This window comes from Ascaphus truei, chromosome 8 (genome assembly GCF_040206685.1).
Source record: "Ascaphus truei isolate aAscTru1 chromosome 8, aAscTru1.hap1, whole genome shotgun sequence".
NCBI lineage: Eukaryota > Metazoa > Chordata > Amphibia > Anura > Ascaphidae > Ascaphus > Ascaphus truei.
In genome coordinates this window covers 103915604-103935329 of record NC_134490.1, presented here as the reverse complement: position 1 = coordinate 103935329, position 19726 = coordinate 103915604, and the positions used below count along the sequence as shown (strand labels likewise).

Below are 19726 nucleotides of genomic sequence, written 5' to 3'. Positions count from 1 at the left end.
ACTATGGCTGGAAGGCAAAACCCCTATTTCAATGACCATATTACACTTTGTGATAGGCAAATAAGGATTAGCTGTTTCAGCAGTCTCTCTCCTCTTGGGATTGGGGCAAAGAGTCCATCTGTGGTTTTGTAAGTCTCAATGCAGTGTAAGTTTCAGTGGTGTGTCCCTTTAACTCTGATCTCTGCTGCATGAGGTTTTTTATTTTTTTTCCTAAGTTGCTCAGACTGTTTGTAGGCAAAAAAGCATAACAAAAAAATTTTCACATAAAAATCTCTGGTCCTTTTTAACTACAAAGACACCTCTCATCTCACTTCGGACACCATATGTAGACGGACGTTCACAGAGGTACACAATTGGAGACTTTTATAAGGTGAAATTATAATAAGGCTTTATTGTGCCTTTTCCTTTTCATCAGGAAATCATCCAAACACAGGGGGGGGGGGGGGGAACAAAGCTTCTATTCACTTGGGAGTATTTCTAGTGAAATCCTATGCAATTAATTAACATCTCCCTTAGTTAAGCATTTCTCCCAAGTCCCAAACATATAGCATGAAATAAGCAGATCAAAGCAGTCTCTTAAGAATGAAAGTCTTATCTGTTAGCTGCTGTAGAGTAAGCTTCTCTGCTCTCCTGGAACCGCACCCGTGCGTGCACAGAAAATATCAGCATCCAGGTTTAGAAGTCTTATTTGGCAGCTCCAGAGATCTGTGTTCTCTTGGTCAGTCTCTCCTGGGAGACTCAAAAACCACTGCTCTGTCTCCAAAGTTCAGCTCTCAGTCAGAGCTAAGGAGTCACTTCCTGTCTCAACAGACAGGCTTTTGTAAGCAACCAAATCAGGCAGGTGGTGTTTATTAATTGACTACCAGCAGTTAACCACCACACTGCTAGATTAAAGGCACATTACTTGAACAGGGATTACTCCCCTGTTACAGCTCCCTTAAACAAATCTAACCATGTTGAAAGCAAAATAAATGCTTATTTTGTTTCTCTGGAAATCAATTACACATTGCATTTCCTAGGTGCCTATGAATTATAGAATGCTTGTCAATTTAGTGTTTTATGTACACTTGGCCCACATTGGGGTCTAAGTATGTATCATGACAAAAATAGTGCAATCCTATATAAAAAAAAACATACTGCACCAGGGGAATCAAATAAAAAATGCTATTGATCTCAATGTAGAGCAAATACAAATATCACTTGTGAGCACATTCACATGTCTCAGACAGGTCTGCCACCCCCTACATTTCCCCATTATCTCTTGGCATACAGTGATTCCATTGCAGCCAGGGATTCTGGGAAATTACATGCAAATGAGCACACAGGATTTCAATAGAATTTATTCTTTAATACATATGGTTCCGATTTTGTGCTGTACAAATTCACCACTTTTGGTTTGATACATACTGTAGGGGCACATGCATGCCAGTACAGGTTCCCGTTCCAGCGTTAACTCAAATTCAAGTTAATGGGAATTAACGAAAAAGCGAGGGTTAGGGAGTGATCACAAAACCACACCAATTGAAAAAAGTAATAAGTGAATAATTATGGTAATCAAAAATGTGGGTGCAAACTGTGAACTGAAAAGTGAATCAGAAAAGGGGGGGGAAGGAGAACACAAAATGGAAGTGCCTCCTAAAATTTGTCCCTGAGGAAGGACGCGCAATGTTGTCAGTCTCCTACTTGGAGCTGTTTTTATGTAGTGCTTTGTAGTCTCCTGGTTCTATCTATGCAGACCTAATATTGGATATTTCTACCAACAGTCAGTGGGCTAGCTTTCCTGCTTTTTATGTGGAGTGTGTTGTACAGTGATTCACTGATCATAATGCTGTGAGCACTAGCTTCACTATGCTGTGAATCATTCTCCTTCATTACCACACTATCAGTTGCACTATTATATTCACTGGATGGAAATATACCATTAAGCATTATCCTCTAGTGCCCTGTGGTTTACATGTTTAGACAGGACTGCTGAATCTCTACTATACAATCACTCACTGAGTTGGTTACATTTATATATATTCACTTGGTCTCATAGGTGCCTCAGAGGGGTTTATACCCTGACTATTAGCATCCTCTGTCCTATAATCTCAACTACAATAAGTTGCTTGAGACTATTCCAACGCATATTTATTGACACGGATGCTTGGTACTGTTGATTTAATTTATTTTTAATTCACAATACACGGCGTTTTGGTAACATATGTTTTATGTAAATCTATTAAAAGTTAAATTTTAGATAATGTAGGAGTGCAGTATAGTGAATTCTTTTAGGAGGCACATCCATTTTGTGTTCTCCTTCCCCCCCCTTTTCTAATGGGAATTAACGCCAGAACTGGTACGTTAACCCAGCGGTGCGCAAACTGGAGGGGATGCGTGACTTTATTGGGGGGGGAGAGGGAAGGCGCGCGGATACAGAGGATCCGCACTAACAGCGTGAGGCCTCTGTAAATTTACTTACCGGTTCTTGTCCACACATCTCCATGGCAACGCAGCATCAAATGACGCCTGTTACCATGGAGACGTGACGTCAAATGACACCGCATGAACCCACAGCGTCATTTGATGCTCCATTGAAGGTAAGGGGGGGAGGCCCGATCGTGAGAAGAGCTGGCAGAGGAGGCGCAGCACACGACGTTTGCGCACCCCTGCATTAACCAATACTGGCGCTTGATACATGTGCCCCAAAGACTCCAAGGACAAACAAAACACTGCCATTCATAGACCCCTAAGAAATGCATTTTGTAATTAATTTCCAAACAAACAAATGAAGCTATTTATTAGGTCTTTATCGGATAGCCAAAGAAGATAAGCATGAACGTGGAGCCCAAATGTTCATCTGAGTACATGGAGTACAAAAAATGGCTGTACTGTACCTAAATTAAAAATGCCTTTATTTATTAAACCCTTTATATTTCAAACAAAATGTAGACATGTTAGTTTGTGATTAAAAAATGTGTGCTATTGACACACTTGCTTAAAGAAGCATATGAGTACACCATGGCTAATACTATACAAGATATATAAACCTTGGCCCCCTGCAGACGCACTTACCAGAACGCCCTCCTACTGTCTCTGTACGTTCTTCCTACCAATTAGATTGTAAGCTCTTTGGAGCAGGGACTCCTCTTCCACAATGTTACTTTTATGCCTGAAGCACTTATCCCCATGATGTTATTTGTATTATTTGTTATTTATATGATTGTCACGTTTATTACTACTGTGAAGCGCTATGTACATTAATGGCGCTATATAAAGACATACATACATAGTGGGTGTGAAAATAAAAACAAAGTAGTACTAGTCCAGGTGTGTGAACATAAAAAAGGGGTTACTTTAAGACAGCTTTACGCAGCTGCACAGGGCCTTGCACTTTAATAAGCTGAAGGTTTGGAGGCATCTAAGAGGGGATATGATAACTATATACAAATATATTTGGGGACAGTACAAGGAGCTTTCAAAAGAACTATTCATCCCAATGACAGTACAAATGACTCGGGGGAATCCCTTTAGGATGGAGGAAATGAGATTTCACCAGCAACAAAGGAAAGGGTTCTTTATAGTAAGGGAAGTTACATCGTGGGATTCATTACCCATGGAGACTGGATGGCAGATACAATAAATTTGTTCAAAAAAAGGTTGGACCTCTTTTTAGAAAGGAAAAGTATACAGGGATATACCAAATAAGCATACATGGGAAGGATGTTGATCCAGGAAATAATCTGATTGCCAATTCTTGGAGTCAGGAAGAAATTTATTTTTCCTCTTATGAGATATCATTGGATGATATGACACTGGGGTTTTTTGTTTGCCTTCCTCTGGATCAATGTGTATGTCTTTTTTCAACCTCTTCTACTATGTAACTGCTGGCAGAAATAGGTAGTTGTAAATAGCCACAGGACCTAAAAACTGGTACACTTGTACTATAGGTATTGCTGTGTAGCTAGTTATTCCTGACCTATTTTTCTACATACATATTTACACCAGGATACTTGGTAGCTTTGCATTAACCTAAAATTCCTCTCAAGTGTACCGATTTTCTATGGCTCTTATATTTTCCCCTCATACCTGACATTTTGGTACAATTAGTGTAGGGAGATAAGTAGTTAAATACATCAGTGCTTTTAGCGTCTAATAACTGGTATGTATGTGTTGAAAATTACAACGTCAACGTTGTCTCTAATGTAACTGTAGCAGGTGGGAATGCGAAACGCTGTTCAAGACTGCACTGAGTCCGCCATCTTGTGCGGGGAATATCTCGTGACGTCAGACGTGCCTCTGACAGGGAGGACCGGAAGCGATGTAGAGCTGTTTCCGGTCTGCGCGAACCGCTACAGAGAAGTAACGGGGATGGTGGTGCTGTGCTGCTGCTGAGGACGGGGGTTTGGAATCGGTTAGTGAGGCTTCGGGCAGCGTTTAAGGCGACTATTAAGGGCAAGAAGGATGTCGGCTAGCGCCGTGTACGTGCTGGACCTAAAGGGGAAGGTAAGAGAAGCAGCACCAGCCGCCGCCGCCAGAGCTGACGTATCATTGCGGGTCTGCGAGAGGCCGGGGCTGCGATGGGGGGGCCCGCGCAGGGGGGAGGTGGGCTGTAGTTGTGCGGAGGGGGGTCCACGGAGGGAGGGGGTCCACGGAGGGAGGGGGGTCCACGGAGGGAGGGGGGTCCACGGAGGGAGGGGGGGGGAGGGGGGTCCACGGAGGGAGGGGGGGGAGGGGGGTCCACGGAGGGAGGGGGGGGGAGGGGGGTCCACGGAGGGAGGGGGGTCCACGGAGGGAGGGGGGGGGGAGGGGGGGTCCACGGAGGGAGGGGGGGGGGAGGGGGGTCCACGGAGGGAGGAGGGGGGAGGGGGGTCCACGGAGGGAGGAGGGGGGGAGGGGGGTCCACGGAGGGAGGAGGGGGGAGGTGGGTCCACGGAGGGAGGAGGGGGGAGGTGGGTCCACGGAGGGAGGAGGGGGGAGGTGGGTCCACGGAGGGAGGAGGGGGGAGGTGGGTCCACGGAGGGAGGGGGGGGAGGTGGGTCCACGGAGGGGTGGGTCCACGGAGGGAGGGGGGGGAGGTGGGTCCACGGAGGGGTGGGTCCACGGAGGGAGGGGGGGAGGTGGGTCCACGGAGGGGTGGGTCCACGGAGGGAGGGGGGGAGGTGGGTCCACGGAGGGGTGGGTCCACGGAGGGAGGGGGGGGGAGGTGGGTCCACGGAGGGGGGGGATCCACAGAGGGGGGAGGGAGGGGGGTCCACGGAGGGAGGGGGGGAGGTGGGTCCACGGAGGGAGGGGGGAGGTGGGTCCACGGAGGGAGGGGGAGGTGGGTCCACGGAGGGGGGGTCCACGGAGGGAGGGGGGAGGTGGGTCCACGGAGGGGGGGATCCACGGAGGGAGGGGGGAGGTGGGTCCACGGAGGGGGGGATCCACAGAGGGGGGGGGAGGTGGGTCCACGGAGGGGGGGATCCACAGAGGGGGGGGAGGTGGGTCCAAGGAGGGGAGGTGGGTCCACGGAGGGGGGGGCGGAGGTGGGTCCACGGAGGGAGGGGGGGAGGTGGGTCCACGGAGGGAAGGGGGGAGGTGGGTCCACGGAGGGAGGGGGGAGGTGGGTCCACGGAGGGAGGGGGGAGGTGGGTCCACGGAGGGAGGGGGGAGGTGGGTCCACGGAGGGGGGGATCCACGGAGGGAGGGGGGAGGTGGGTCCACGGAGGGGGGGATCCACGGAGGGGGGTCCACGGAGGGGGGGAGGTGGGTCCACGGAGGGGGGGGTCCACGGAGGGGGGTCCACGGAGGGGGGGGAGGTGGGTCCACGGAGGGGGGGGGTCCACGGAGGGAGGGGGGAGGTGGGTCCACGGAGGGAGGGGGGAGGTGGGTCCACGGAGGGAGGGGGAGGTGGGTCCACGGAGGGGGGGTCCACGGAGGGAGGGGGGAGGTGGGTCCACGGAGGGGGGGATCCACGGAGGGAGGGGGGAGGTGGGTCCACGGAGGGGGGGATCCACAGAGGGGGGGGGGGTGGAGGTGGACCCTTTGTTATGTATCCTCACCCTCTGGGAATATCACCTGTCCCCAAATCAGACTGCAGTGTCAGGACTTTGTGTGAAGGTGCAATCCAGTGTGGCTGACAACAATCAACTTTTTTTGTAAACAATTTAACAGTTTTGGCTTTCTTTGGAGAGAGACTTTGGAGAGACTGTTAGTTTTGGGTATGGGGAAGAATTTGGCTGAAAGTAAGCATTTGGCCACCTAGTCTGATCATATTCCTATCTGTTGTAAAACCTTGGACACAAGGCAATACTAAATATGAAAGAAAATGAGAAGGGTACAGAGCTTCATAGTGTAACTCTTTAATTGAATACAGCAAATTAAAATCGCATGCACTTGTATAGCGCTGCTAATTTTACGTAGCGCGTTTAGAGACATTTTGCAGGCACATGTCTCTGCCCCATGGAGCTTACAATCTATTTTTGGTGCCTGAGGCACAAGGAGCCGACAACGGGAATTGAGCCAAGTTCCCCTGCTTCAAACTCAGTTCCAGTCAGTGTCGTTACTCAGAGCCAATCCTCCAATCCTCCCATTAAAAGAAGCAATATCACGCACAGAGTTTGGCGTATCAGATAATAATAGCATGTTCTTGTATAGCGATGCTAGTTTTACATAACACATTACAGAGACATTTTGCAGGCACAGGTAACTGCCCCGTGGCGCTTACAATCTATGATTTTGGTGCCTGAGGCACAAGGAGATAAAGTGACTTGCCAAATGTTACAAGGATCCAAACACCGGGAATTGAACCAGGCTCCCCTGCTTCAAGCTCTCAGTGCCAGTCAGTGTCATTACTCACTGAGCCACTCCCTCTCCCTGGCAGTAAGCAGACTTTCTGCGACAGCTCACATCTGCAGTTTTTCCTTCTCATGGTAGCCTTCTTTCCCACACTACTCCTTGTTTACATGGGTACCAACCCAATGTTGCAATATGTCTCTTGTTTACATAGTGTCCTGAATCTTTGCTCCTCCCACAAATATGTTGCATATTAGATGAGCAACCTATGCTAAATTTACCCAGATAAGTTATCCTGTATCCGTACTTGCAGTATATTGATCCAGAGGAAGGCAAACAAAAACCCCAATGAAATATCATCTAATGATATCTCGTAGGGGGGAAAATAAATCCTTCCTGACTCCAATATTGGCAATCAGATTACTCCCTGAATCAACATTCTTCCCATGTTTACTCATTTTGGTATAGCCTTCTACTGTATACCTTTCCTTTCTCTTTGTTTTGTTTAGGTCATGGGGTCTCCATTCCCGTGAGGTCCGACTCACTCTTATTTCCAGGTGAAATCACCCCAGTCCTGCTCTTAACCTTCCTACAATTCGGCAAATGAGAACGCATCTATTACTATCACAGCAATATTGTGATGGCATTCACCCCAGGGATATCCGTTTGGGCTAAGGCCCCGCTCCCTCCGTCAGCGCGCCTGCACTGCATGCAGGCAGCACGCTGAGAGGCAATTGACTGCTACCTGCGGTCTGCGGGAGCCGGAGCAGTGGCGCGTGGTTTGAACGGGGGGGGGGGGGGGCGGCGTGGTTTGAACGGAGGGCACTCGTGCTGTCGTATTTCCCCCCTCTTCCCCCTCCCCTCCCCGTTGGTCCCTCTCACTCCCGGAGCCCCTCGCACTCTGAAGCCACGCACAGAGGGAAGGACACACAGGCACTCGTACACACACAGGCAAATACACACGAGGGGTGAATCGGAACGGGGGGATTGGAGCAGGAGGGGGATCGAAGCAGAAGGGGGAAATCGGAACGGGGGGGGGGATCGGAGCAGCGGGGAATCGGAAGGGGGATCGAAGCAGAAGGGGGAAATCGGAACGGGGGGATCGAAGCAGAAGGGGGAAATCGGAACGGGGGGGGGATAGAAGCAGAAGGGGGAAATTGGAACGGGGGGATCGGAGCAGATGGGGGAATCGGATTGGCTGCTGGGATCCAATCCGTGATTGGTTCCCTTGCGTGTCACGTGACGCGACACTCGCCGAAACCACAAGATCCTTGTAGCTCCGGCTGGCTGACGCGTCACAGCACGCAGTCAGCCACACCGGAAGGAGCCAGCGGGGAACGGAGGCAAGCAGCTGGTGGCCCGCGGCCGCAGCGGGACCAAAGCCTAACCATGGTAGCAAGACTTTTTGGAATTCAACGCCAGTATCATTAACCAAACTTGTTCATGTTTTCATCTGGCAAACAAACCAAATTGTGTTTTAAATTTTAGGAATTGTTGGAATTTCTTTTTGTTTTCTTGTACAAGGTTTTTTTTTTTTAAGACATCTATTGTATCTGCCATCACAGTCTCCATGGGTAATGAATTTCACATTTTAACTGCCCTTACTGTAAAGAACCCTTTCCTTTGATGGTAAAATCTCCTTTCCTCCAAACTTAAGTTATGACCCAGTGTCCTTTGTACTGCCCGTGGGATGAATAGTTCTTTTGAAAGTTTCTTGTATTTTCCCCGAATATATTTGTAGACAGTTATCATATCCCCTCTTAGGCTGCGTCCATGGTACCTCAGACCGCGCGGGAACAGACTGCCTTAAGGCTGAAACTGATTTCTTGCACAACAGGGCGGTCACGTGAGCGGCTCACCCAATGAGGGCGAACCAGCTCCGTAACGTCACTGGGAACTCCCCCAGGAACGCCCCCCGCGGCTCGAGTACTATGGTCAGGGAAAATACCCGCATGGGCTACAGCACTATGTCCGCAGCCTTAAACACACCTTTTCTAATGTAAACAAATCTAATTTCGCTAGCCTCTCCTCATAACTCAGATTATCCATCCCCTTTATTCTTTTGGTGGCTCTTCTCTGCACTTTTTCTAGTTCCATAGTCTTTTCTATGGAGTGGTGCCCAAAACTATACTCTGTATTCAAGGTGTAGTCTTACTAATTGCAAACACTCATAGTGCATTATAAAAAAAAAAAAATTGTGAACAAAGGAAGTATTATATGCATGTACAGCAAAAACATTAGTTAAAGGCAATGTGGCATTAAAACCATCCGTAATCGCTACGGTAGTCGGACCATCGCAGGGATGCCTGGTAGGGCTGATGGTATCTGTACAGGTAGACGACGGCACAACCACTGCAGCAGTGAAGATTTCCACTCCCAAAGGGAAAGCTCTCGGTTCAAGACTCGCGCACCCCGCGCTCCACTCCGCCAGGCAATTCGATGCCAATATTTGCTGCTTAGTGAACTCCAGTGAAATGTTTAGGGATTCTCACCTGGGTGTTCTTTTCCAATCTGACACCTATAAGTATTTTTTTAAACTTAGACATGAGGGGTTTTATTTCCTCTGGCTACTCCTGTGTGATGTCACTGTGTCCAGCAAGTGCTTGTACAACCAGACTCTTCCCACCCAACCTCCCCTTAACTTTATTGCTTCTCTGTTAGGAATGGGGTGGAATAAGGGTAAAGAAAACACTTGATTGACAAACTGTTCCCCATTCAGGAGCCCCTAAGACTTTGAAATGTCCAACTATGTGGGATTGCAGGTTAAAGTGAGTTAAAGGTATTGTATAAAGTTGTGTGTGGAGGATTAAGAAAAAGGTAAATCCCAATGAATTGGTGCCCTCACTAGCTATTTGGATCTTAAATATTTATTACGTCTTATGTTTGAAGTTAATGTTTACAAGTATTAGTCGCATAATTTTTAGGGAAGGGACCGGTTAAAGGTGCTGATGTGTAATATGTTTAACTAATGGCAAAGGAATCTGCAATGCTTGGTTTGACAACAAGCAACCTCCAGCCATGAATGCGTTAAAATTAAACCAGGGGATTGTCGGAGAGAGAATTTTTTTTTTTTTTACATTTAGTCCTAATATTTAAATTTATTTGGAATATGTGGTGTTGATTCAGTCTTGTTTGTGCTATCCATTTTTCTTAAGGCTGGATATCTTCTTGCCGCACTGTTCTAATAGTCTTTCACCAGACATAGCATAATATATATATCTCTATCAATATATTAGCTGAGGAAGGGAGATCCCCCGAAACGTTGTGCGTTTGCAACCTGCAAATAAAACACTTTATTATGTTATAATGTCTGGTGTAAGACGTTATTAGAACAGTGCATCAAGAAGATATCTAGCTTCAAGTTTAACTACGTGACAGAAGTGGCATCCCAGCCACTCTTCAACTGCCTGCACCTTACAAAGAAAAAGGACACCCACCACAATTATCTATAAGAAGTGCTGTAAGATCTAAAACCTTGATCCATTTTTCTTAAGGTACAGGATAATAAAGAGAAAAAACACTAAACTTCAGGTTAAGTTGTTTGCAAATATTCCCTCTAACGACTTTTACAAAAATATTTAACAACTTTGCTGCCAGATTGGTCAGCAATACATTGCAAGTCGCGAATAATAATAATAATAGCATGTTCTTGTATAGCACTGCTAATTGTACGCAGCGCTTTACAGAGACATTTTGCAGGCACAGGTCCCTGCCCCGTGGAGCTTACAATCTTATGTTTTTGGTGCCTGAGGCACAGGGAGATAAAGTGACTTGCCCAAGGTCACAAGGAGCCGACACCGGGAATTGAACCAGGCTCCCTGCAGCAATCTCAGTGTCAGTCAGTGTCTTTACTCACTGAGCCACTCCTAGAGTTAGAAAATATTGAGTAATGAAGCAGAATTCAATATACTACAGGGATATATTAGAGGGGTCGATGCATAAGTATATACTGTATATTGTTTGTTTCTGCAACAGCAACCCATTATATTGCTGTTCCATAAGTCTTGTAATGGATATCCAAATGCTCTCTTAAAAAAACAATCCCCCCACCCCAAAAAAACTCCGCCCAATAAGAGGCAATCCAAGCGATACGTGTGGTTTTTTTTCTGTTTTTAAAACAATTAGGATTGTAGCAGGAGGTCTCCCAGCCGAGCTCCATTAATTTCCTGCTCCAGGGACCCCCTGCCTTGCGAGTTTCCTCTGTAGTGGGTGCTGGTACCAGCTTTTGCTGGGCTAGCTGGGGTTCTCTTAAAAGTGGCTTCAAAGTTTCTGTGTCCTGTGGGCCAATAGGAAACCGTGATGTCATCCCTAGTGGTTTCCTATTGACCACATCCTTTGTGGTGTCCTTTTGGCACCAGGGGCGAGTATCTCGGAAAGCAGGGGGACCCGGAGCTGGAATGCATTTTAAAAAATCGTGCTTGCACTTTTTTTAATTTTTTATAACACTGGTTCTGACTTTATACTTCCAACTGGTTTAAAAGGGCTGTCCAACTTAAACATGCCACTTGTCTGTGTGTAGTTCACTTCCATTTTAATAGGTTAAATGTAGCTAATGGACAGACTTGAACCAGTATAATTATTTTTAAGCAAAATTCTTACTTTTTTTTATACTTCTACATAAACAAGCTTTGGAGTGGTTTGACAGACCTGTCTGAAATGTGAATTTGTGCACAAGTGATATTTTTATTTGCTCGACAGTCTTCATCTAATGCAGCGTTTCCCAAATGGGGTTCCGCGGAACCCTGGGGTTCTGTGAGGTAAAATGAAGGGTTCCACGAAAAAATACAATTTAAAAAAAAATAGGCTGCTGCTCCTTTCAGTTAACCGGAGCTCTGGCAGGCTGGGGTGTCCAGCGGGGGGCCCTTCCTGGTGGTGGGAGTTTAATGCCTGGGGTGAAGGAGTTGAGGACCACCTGGGCATCAAAAGCTAGGTAATGTTCTATCCTGAAGGGATTATTGCTATTATTCAGTAGTTTCCTGCTCCACCAGATGGCCGGGGTTCCATGCCCTGCTCCACCAGATGGCCGGGGTCCCATGCCCTGCTCCACCAGATGGCCGGGGTCCCATGCCCTGCTCCACCAGATGGCCGGGGTCCCATGTCCTGCTCCACCAGATGGCCGGGGTCCCATGCCCTCCTCTTCTTGTGCTCCTTTGGATAATTTACAAATATATTGACAAAGAAAAACCCAAAATAAAGATATCTAGAACATTTTAAAATGGAGAAGAGTAGAGACTACATCATATCTAAGGAAGAGACGGTGAGATGCACAGAAACTTAGAGCAAATCATGGAACAAAAGAGAGACCCTAAAAAAAATGTGCCTGCCCCCTTCCATTTAGACCCTAGGTGGTTGTATGGTGAGTGAAAAATGTATATGGCTAGTGCTGTTGGATCTGAAATTGCAGAGCCCCATGGTATGTGTTTCAGGATAAGGAGTTAGGTGCAGAGCGGCTCCACATGTTCTTCTGGGACACAGCATTCCCCTCGCTTCCACAGTAGCGGTTCCGGCGTCCCTGAAAATAAAAATATCCATGTAGGACTATACATGTCACTTCTGGTTCCATGGAAGACCATAGAAGAAATTTATGGTGCTTTTGAGGACCTACAATCACTTGCAGTCCCTGGAAGAACTGCAGAAGCTAGTTCCCGTCCAGGGAGGACCAGAGATGTAACTTCTGGAAGCACAGAGTACTGATGACGTCACTTCCGATCATGTGGGATGGCAGAAAAGCACAGCCCAGCTATGAAACTATTAACCACTGCACATTGTTGCAGCTCAAGTTCGTTGCACAAGACTGATCTAAGCAAATTGAACAATACAGTATCTGCCTCTGGAATTCAACAGCACTTCCAAGCTGTTTACTCTCTGCAGCTACAGCAGCCTGCTATCTCAGTGTTTTGCTTGGCTCTGCTAAACTACATTTTTCCTGGTAAGTCTACTCCTAAGCAGCTATTTAAATACCTACTGTTTCAAGCATGGCAGTAGGTACTAATTGGGATTGGCTCCCCTCTCAGCGCAGGTTGGACAGGAAACCTCTGCAGTAACTTGGTATATAAGCCCCTCCTTTCCCTGCAGAAGCAGTCTTTTCATGTCCTACAGTGTAGCAGGTAGTGTTTGTTGTTTTATTAAATTGGGACCCGCCAGGACTGTTAGTGCAGTTAAATCTGGGCAGCACAAGCCACAATCCTTGAGGAGATGTGATGACGTCTTGACATCGCCGGTGACTACCTACCAGAGTCGTGTTCCAGCTTGTCTCACCGTGTGGTAACAAATGTGTTAATCCATACATCGCACATGTTCTATTTTCCTGATGTACGCTGAATACTTACCTTTTTGATATCGATAAATTATCTTGATATACTTCACTATTGCGGTTGCGCTGTTGTTTTTGTTTCTCTAGTGCTGTAGGGGTAACGAGCTACTCCCATCTGATACGGCTGCATACGCACTTCAAAACCACATATGGTTATTGTATTACAATTTACTATTTTATACACTGTTGTTAAAGGTGTGCAATATTGCACTTTATTCACTGAAACACTGGTTTGTTTATACACTATTGTAGGATATAGCTGCACACTGTATTTTCTTTCACTGGTTTTCACTTGCACTTTATTCACAATATTGTTTTTATCTGCTGTACTATTAAGGGTTCCCATCATGGTGTGGTCTCTTGCTATTTGCAGAGAAAAACGGGAAGAACACTTTAATCTTCTCTTTTTAGAAGAGACACCTAATGCTGTTGAAGATGTAGAAGTTGAAATCTCAAAGATCATTTTTAAAGCTTTAGAAAAACTATTACTTACTGAAAATAGACACTGGCTAGAAAAGAAAACTCTGCAGAGCTATTTTGACTGCAAGAGTACCAAGAGGCCTAGGAATTTTAAAAAGTCCTACTTTCGGTAATGAAAATAACCATTTTATGAAAGAATGGAATAGAATATTGGATGAATGTTCAATGGACCTCATGAGGTTAATTATCTATGAGAGAAGTCATACAATTAAATCTCTAGATAAGGATATCGTAAAAGCTATCAAAACTGTAGAACCAATTATCATTAATAATGATTGCTCTGAAATAGAAAATGACCTGAGGGTTAAATTTGAATATGAACAAGAACAAATTTTACAAATGAAACATAAAAAATTTCTATGTGATAAGTTAGACTATCAAAATAATAAGCAGAGAGATTGGGCCAAAAATGAAGAAAGAGAGAGAGTTGTGGGTCATGCCTATGTCCTGAATAATAGGGGACATGCAAGTACTTCTAATTCTAGAAAAGGGCACTATCATGATCAAAATCATAGACTAAGTGAAAGGTCTCATGATTATGGAAGGAGCAACAGTAGAAATTATGAAAATAATTTCTATGAGAGAGACCACTCCAACCATAAACATGAAAATCATTATCGTAACCCCAACTATAGAGGTAAAAACTATATCCAAAACTTTAGATATGGAGATAGACATAGCCCCTCTCAAAACAAAAGTAAAGATACCCCCCAATCATGCAAATATTAGAAAGGATTCTCGATCTGATTCCCCTAGTCGCTCACCACCTTCTTTTTTTAGATATGATCAAAAAAAGGCTAGTACCACCTCAAGGAAAGGAGCAAAACCCATTCACGATACCCCTCAGGGCAGAAAGAAAAAAAGATCCTCGTCCGACGAGGAACGAGAGGGGAGTCCAGAGTGCAAGCATACTCAGGAAAGATCACCTCAGTAAAAAAGGAATCTTTAATCTCTCATCTGTAATTCTAACGAAAGATCAAACTAATGTACTCAGTAGAGGATTAACTTTCTCTAGATCGTGTGGGCCAAATTCCTTCCAATTGTTTAAAGATTTACACAAGTTTACACAAAATATGACATTGAAAAGACATTTCCTTAGATGTGAATTGAATTCAATTCCGAGAATTACTGATGTTTCTGATGCCGGTGCTCCTGAAATAATAATTGATACGTGTCCTGTGATCAAACACACCCCATTTAAGACACAGTCGAAATTCTATCCAGCACAATCGAAGGGGAATCATATAGATACATTTTTCACTATGGTAAATAAGGAATTTACTGTATTGGCACGTGATTTTATATCGGGAGATATTAAACGAAATCTATGTGCTAAAGAAAGTTTTGCTCTAAAAATGTTGAAAGATAATAATAATTTAATTATTCGACAGGCAGATAAAGGGGGAGGAGTGGTCCTGCAAAATCGGGAGGACTACGAGAAAGAAGCCCATAGATTGCTTCATGAACCGCCTTCTATAAAAAAAACTTAAAAAAGACCGTACCAATGACTTTTTGAGTTTACTCAAAGTGCTATTGGATGAAGCAGCATCAGTCTGTAATTACATCTGTTGAGTTCTCTTTTCTTTAGAATTCCCAAGAGTACCGGTATTTTACCACCTGCCAAAAATGCATAAATCCCTTGTGGATCCCCCAGGAAGACCAATTGTATCGGGGATACAGTCCCTTACAGCTAATTTGTCACAATTTGTTGACTTTTTTTCTCCAGCCATATGTAGGAAAACTACCCTCCTATATAAAAGATTCCACTGCAGTTCTCACATTGTTTAAAGGTTTTGAGTGGAAGAGTACCTATAGGTGGTTGAGTTGCGATATACAAGCACTTTATACACATATTCCCCACCAGAAAGGTCTAGAAGCGGTCAATTTCACTCTTACAAAAGATCCTCTGCTTCATCCGTTAAGCAGAGAGTTTATTCTAAAATCTATCAGTTTCATATTGGGACATAACTATTTTATGTTCCTGTCCGATTTCTACATACAGGTTTGCGGTACAGCTATGGGGACACGTTTTGCCCCCAGCTTCGCAAACCTGTATTTAGGTGATTGGGAATGTCATCCTGTTTGGACCAATAATCCCTTTAGCAAGAACATTATAGTTTGGTGTCGCTACATAGATGATAATCTATGCGTATGGGATGGTGATTTGGAGTCCACCAATTTATTCATGTTCTTTCTAAATGAAAATTAATATAATCTAAATTTCACACACACCACTGATCCTATATCTGTTGAATTGTTGGATTTAAAATGATCAAGCTCTGCTAGTGGAGCTGTAGGTTGTATCTCTGTCTTTGAGGAGATCTGCACTTTCAAGAAATTGTTTCTCTGTTGTGTTGGCTGCACAAGCAGGGTTCTCCTCGCCTGAGGCTGTTTCCCGGCACTTTGGAATTGTACACAGATATTCGTGGACATAGTACATCGATGGAGCCTTCCGTCAATAGACCTGATGATTTCCAAAGTGACCAAGAAAGTTGCTCATTTTGGCTCCAGAGTGCAAGATCCTGATGCCACTATTTGGAACACCATGGACATTCATATGGACATTCCCTCTCATACAAGTGTTGCCTCCCATTACATTACTTCTGATGTTGATAACCAAAATTAGGAAAGACAAGGCAAATGCTATACTGATGGCGCCTCAGTGGCCCAGAGGGGCATGGTTTGCAGACCGTGTCACGGGAGACCAGCACTTTTAACACCTTTTACCTTCTGGGATCATTCGCTAGGCAAGACAAGGTAGTGGAATAAAATGTTAAACCTGCGTACACACAATGAAATACAAAATACAGACAGAATACACACTGTCTGGGTGAAAACTAGCCTCAAATAGGTGTAGGGCGCCTGCTTTGGAAGGCTTACCCTGACCATGACCTAGTCTTGAGCTTCCTGTTACTCTTTTCGGGTACAGTACCCAACCGCGACCGCTACGTTCTATTCTAAGAACTTGGTCCTCGCGTCTGACTTGGCCTCAGCTAAGCAGACTTTCCTAGCTCCAAAAATGAAGTCGGTTGATCTGCTATTTGCAACAGAGCAACTTTGAAAAGCCCGCTTTTGTAAAAACCGACTCAAGCCGCTAGATGGTCTGGTTTTCTGATCGGACCGGCTCCTTACATACACTCTGCTGAGCTATCTCTAACATGGAAGTCGGAACGGCGACCAATCAGAGTGTGGGAATTTCTCCCAACAGCCAATCAGAATGGGGGCTAACCTGACTGACGTCCGAGGGGGCGAGCGGGAAATATGGATCGGCCAATGGGAAACACACCTACAAGCAGCATCTTCCCCCAGCCAACCCATTGCCACCTGCTGGCAGGCTCCACCAGGTATGCCAGTTCAAAAGGTGCCCCAGCGGGTGCCCTTTCTTCTCCGGACCTGATACCTCACCCTTCCCCGCTCACCAAACGCTTTTCTCACCTCTGGACATCCTTTCTCTCCTTTGAACTCCGATGTCTATGCAGAAATCCCGGCACCTATGTAGATGCCCGAGCTGACGGTAAAGACATTAATACATACAGCATTAAAACACTGTTTTTAATAAACGTATACTTCTTGGGGAACCGTATACCTATGTGGGAAATGGCTCTGGGATACTTGGGCTTGAAACCAGGATTCTGGGGGACACGGTGTAGCCCCGGTGTAATTAACCTTGCGTACCTACAAATCATGCCTGCACGTCTCATGTTTATTGGGCAACAGGTACATGTACAACCCCAAACAGGTCAGATTTTTGATATGCATTACATTGTCCCTGGCTTATGGTGGTACTTAGCTGCCAGGAACCCACGTTTTTCAGGCGTAACCAGTTGGGCTTCACCTTTATTATGAAGACTGGCTACTCCCTACCGTCACAGACCTAATGAACCTTTCCATGTGGGCTCCCTCCACTTCCTGCCCAACTAACTTGAGGGCCGGTCCTCCATCCCAATCCTGAATTCTTTCAGATGACCGTGTGGAGGTTGAGGGGAAACTTGAGCGTTAGACTATTCATAGTAGGTGATTGATACCTTACTTCCCTCCAGAAAAGCTGTAATCTCTCTCTATATTGGTAGTTGAGAAAAGTCAGGGAGCGCGATTCACCAGTGGAAACATGAAAAATAAAGCATAACAAACAGAAAATAGTGCAACTCTGTGTGGAGAAGCGGATCTGCAGGACCCGTGGCTCACTCAGATATAGATGTGTAACACAAAGAAGTCACAAAATCAAATGTTACTCCAAGGCAATAATGCCCATATAAAACGACAGGAACAGTTCAAAGATTCAAACAGATAGTGTATTGGGTATACAAAAACCGCAGCAGTGGTAAGCAATAAAAACTTACAAGAAAGCCTTGTAAAAAAGGCATGTACAGGGCAGGCAGTGTTCTGGTGGAGGGGATGCACCAAAATGTGACGTTGCAGTACCGTGGTGAACGCTGCGCTCGGCGAATCCTCCGGTCAGCGCGTCACAGTACTTCCGGGTTCAGTCCCTCCAGACAAGAGTTACACGTGACCGCTCTTGTCCTCAGATGCTACAACAACCAATACGGCAGGGTGGTCTTCTCCCTACGCGTGGCAACTTCCGCGTTTCACGAAACGCGCAGGGAGAAGACCACCCTGCCGTATTGGTTGTTGTAGCATCTGAGGACAAGAGCGGTCACGTGTAACTCTTGTCTGGAGGGACTGAACCCGGAAGTACTGTGACGCGCTGACCGGAGGATTCGCCGAGCGCAGCGTTCACCACGGTACTGCGACGTCACATTTTGGTGCATCCCCTCCACCAGAACACTGCCTGCCCTGTACATGCCTTTTTTACAAGGCTTTCTTGTAAGTTTTTATTGCTTACCACTGCTGCGGTTTTTGTATACCCAATACACTATCTGTTTGAATCTTAGAACTGTTCCTGTCGTTTTATATGGGCATTATTGCCTTGGAGTAACATTTGATTTTATGATTGCTTTGTGTTACACATCTATATCTGAGTGAGCCACGGGTCCTGCAGATCCGCTTCTCCACACAGTTGCACTATTTTCTGTTTGTTATGTTTTATTTTTCATGTTTCCACTGATGAATCGCGCTCCCTGACTTTTCTCAACTACCAGCATATCCCAAGGATCTACTAGGAGGATCCAGTGAAGGTTGAGCTGCAGTTCATTCACCGTTTGTATAGAGCCTTATTTATTTACTTTGAGTGTATTACTGTATTAGAGTATTTTGACTCATACACCTGTGGGAGCGCCTGGTGAATTTTTGTTTCTATCTCTCTCTATATTACAGAATATGGATGTTGGTCTTTAACTGGTGCCACAAGGAGGGCATTACTCCACTTTGAGCAATGGTTCCTCAGAGCCTTCAGTTTCTTCCAAAAGGGCTCAAACCTGCTTCATTAAAAGTACAGGTGTCAGCCTTGAGTGTTATTCTTAATAAAGAAATTGCTCTCAATCCTAGATTCAAGTCAACCATGAGAATAAAACCATTAATAAAAACTCCCAGGCTTTCATGGATTCTCAACCTGGTCTTGGAGGCATTCACCTCTACAGCCTTTGAAGAACTTATCTATTCAAACACTCAACCTCCAGACTGTTTGTTTTTTCTTACCCCAACTCTGCACACTGTGGTGATTGCTGTATTTCAAGCTGCCTCATGCAAATAACCATGTTTCCAAGGAAGTCCTCACGTGACAAAACGCGTCGGGACGCCGTGACTTACTGTTGCACAACGTGAAGGAGCGGATCAAAGCGCTGAGAGGTGACTCCATCCCTGAGACTAGCCACGGTGTATTGGTGAAGCAAACATCACATCGCTGGCATCTGTGAAAACAAGGAGCCCTGCTGTGGACCTCAACTATTCCAGATAAGTACACCCTAAGGCAGAGATATAACTCACAACCAACGTCTGTGTACTACCTTCAGATCCATTCCCCAGCTGATGCGTCTGCTTACTGCTTTCTCTTAACTGTATGTTACTTTTACCCATTATGTGAGTGCTAGTCCTGGTGACTACTCTCTTCTCTTTAATAAATACGGTATACAGTATTATGCTATGGAGCTGGCACTTTTTTTCTCTCTTTGTTTTTTAGGTAACCATATTTCCAAATTCATAGAAATGTCCCTCACTTCTGTGCTAAAGTGGTATCTGACTTTGCTACAGTATGAATCGGGATATTGTGGTTCCTATCTT

At 45.4% G+C, this 19726-nt stretch overlaps 1 protein-coding gene across 3 annotated transcripts in view; it reads left to right on the top strand.

Moving 5' to 3' along the window:
* Positions 1-4292: 4292 nt before the first annotated feature.
* Positions 4293-19726, top strand: part of AP1M1 (adaptor related protein complex 1 subunit mu 1) — a 92011-nt gene continuing 76577 nt past the window's right edge. Inside the window, exons 1-2 of one of the 3 annotated variants that reach the window (XM_075612989.1) lie at positions 4294-4485; positions 18824-19503. Coding sequence is in view for 1 of the 3 variants with exons in the window: in XM_075612988.1 (XP_075469103.1) it covers positions 4444-4485 (42 nt within the window). In the remaining 2 variants the exon portion in view is untranslated. Of the gene's footprint in view, positions 4486-9475; positions 9536-18823; positions 19504-19726 lie in introns of all 3 variants that reach the window. The other 2 variants (XM_075612990.1, XM_075612988.1) reach the window with 2 other exon arrangements.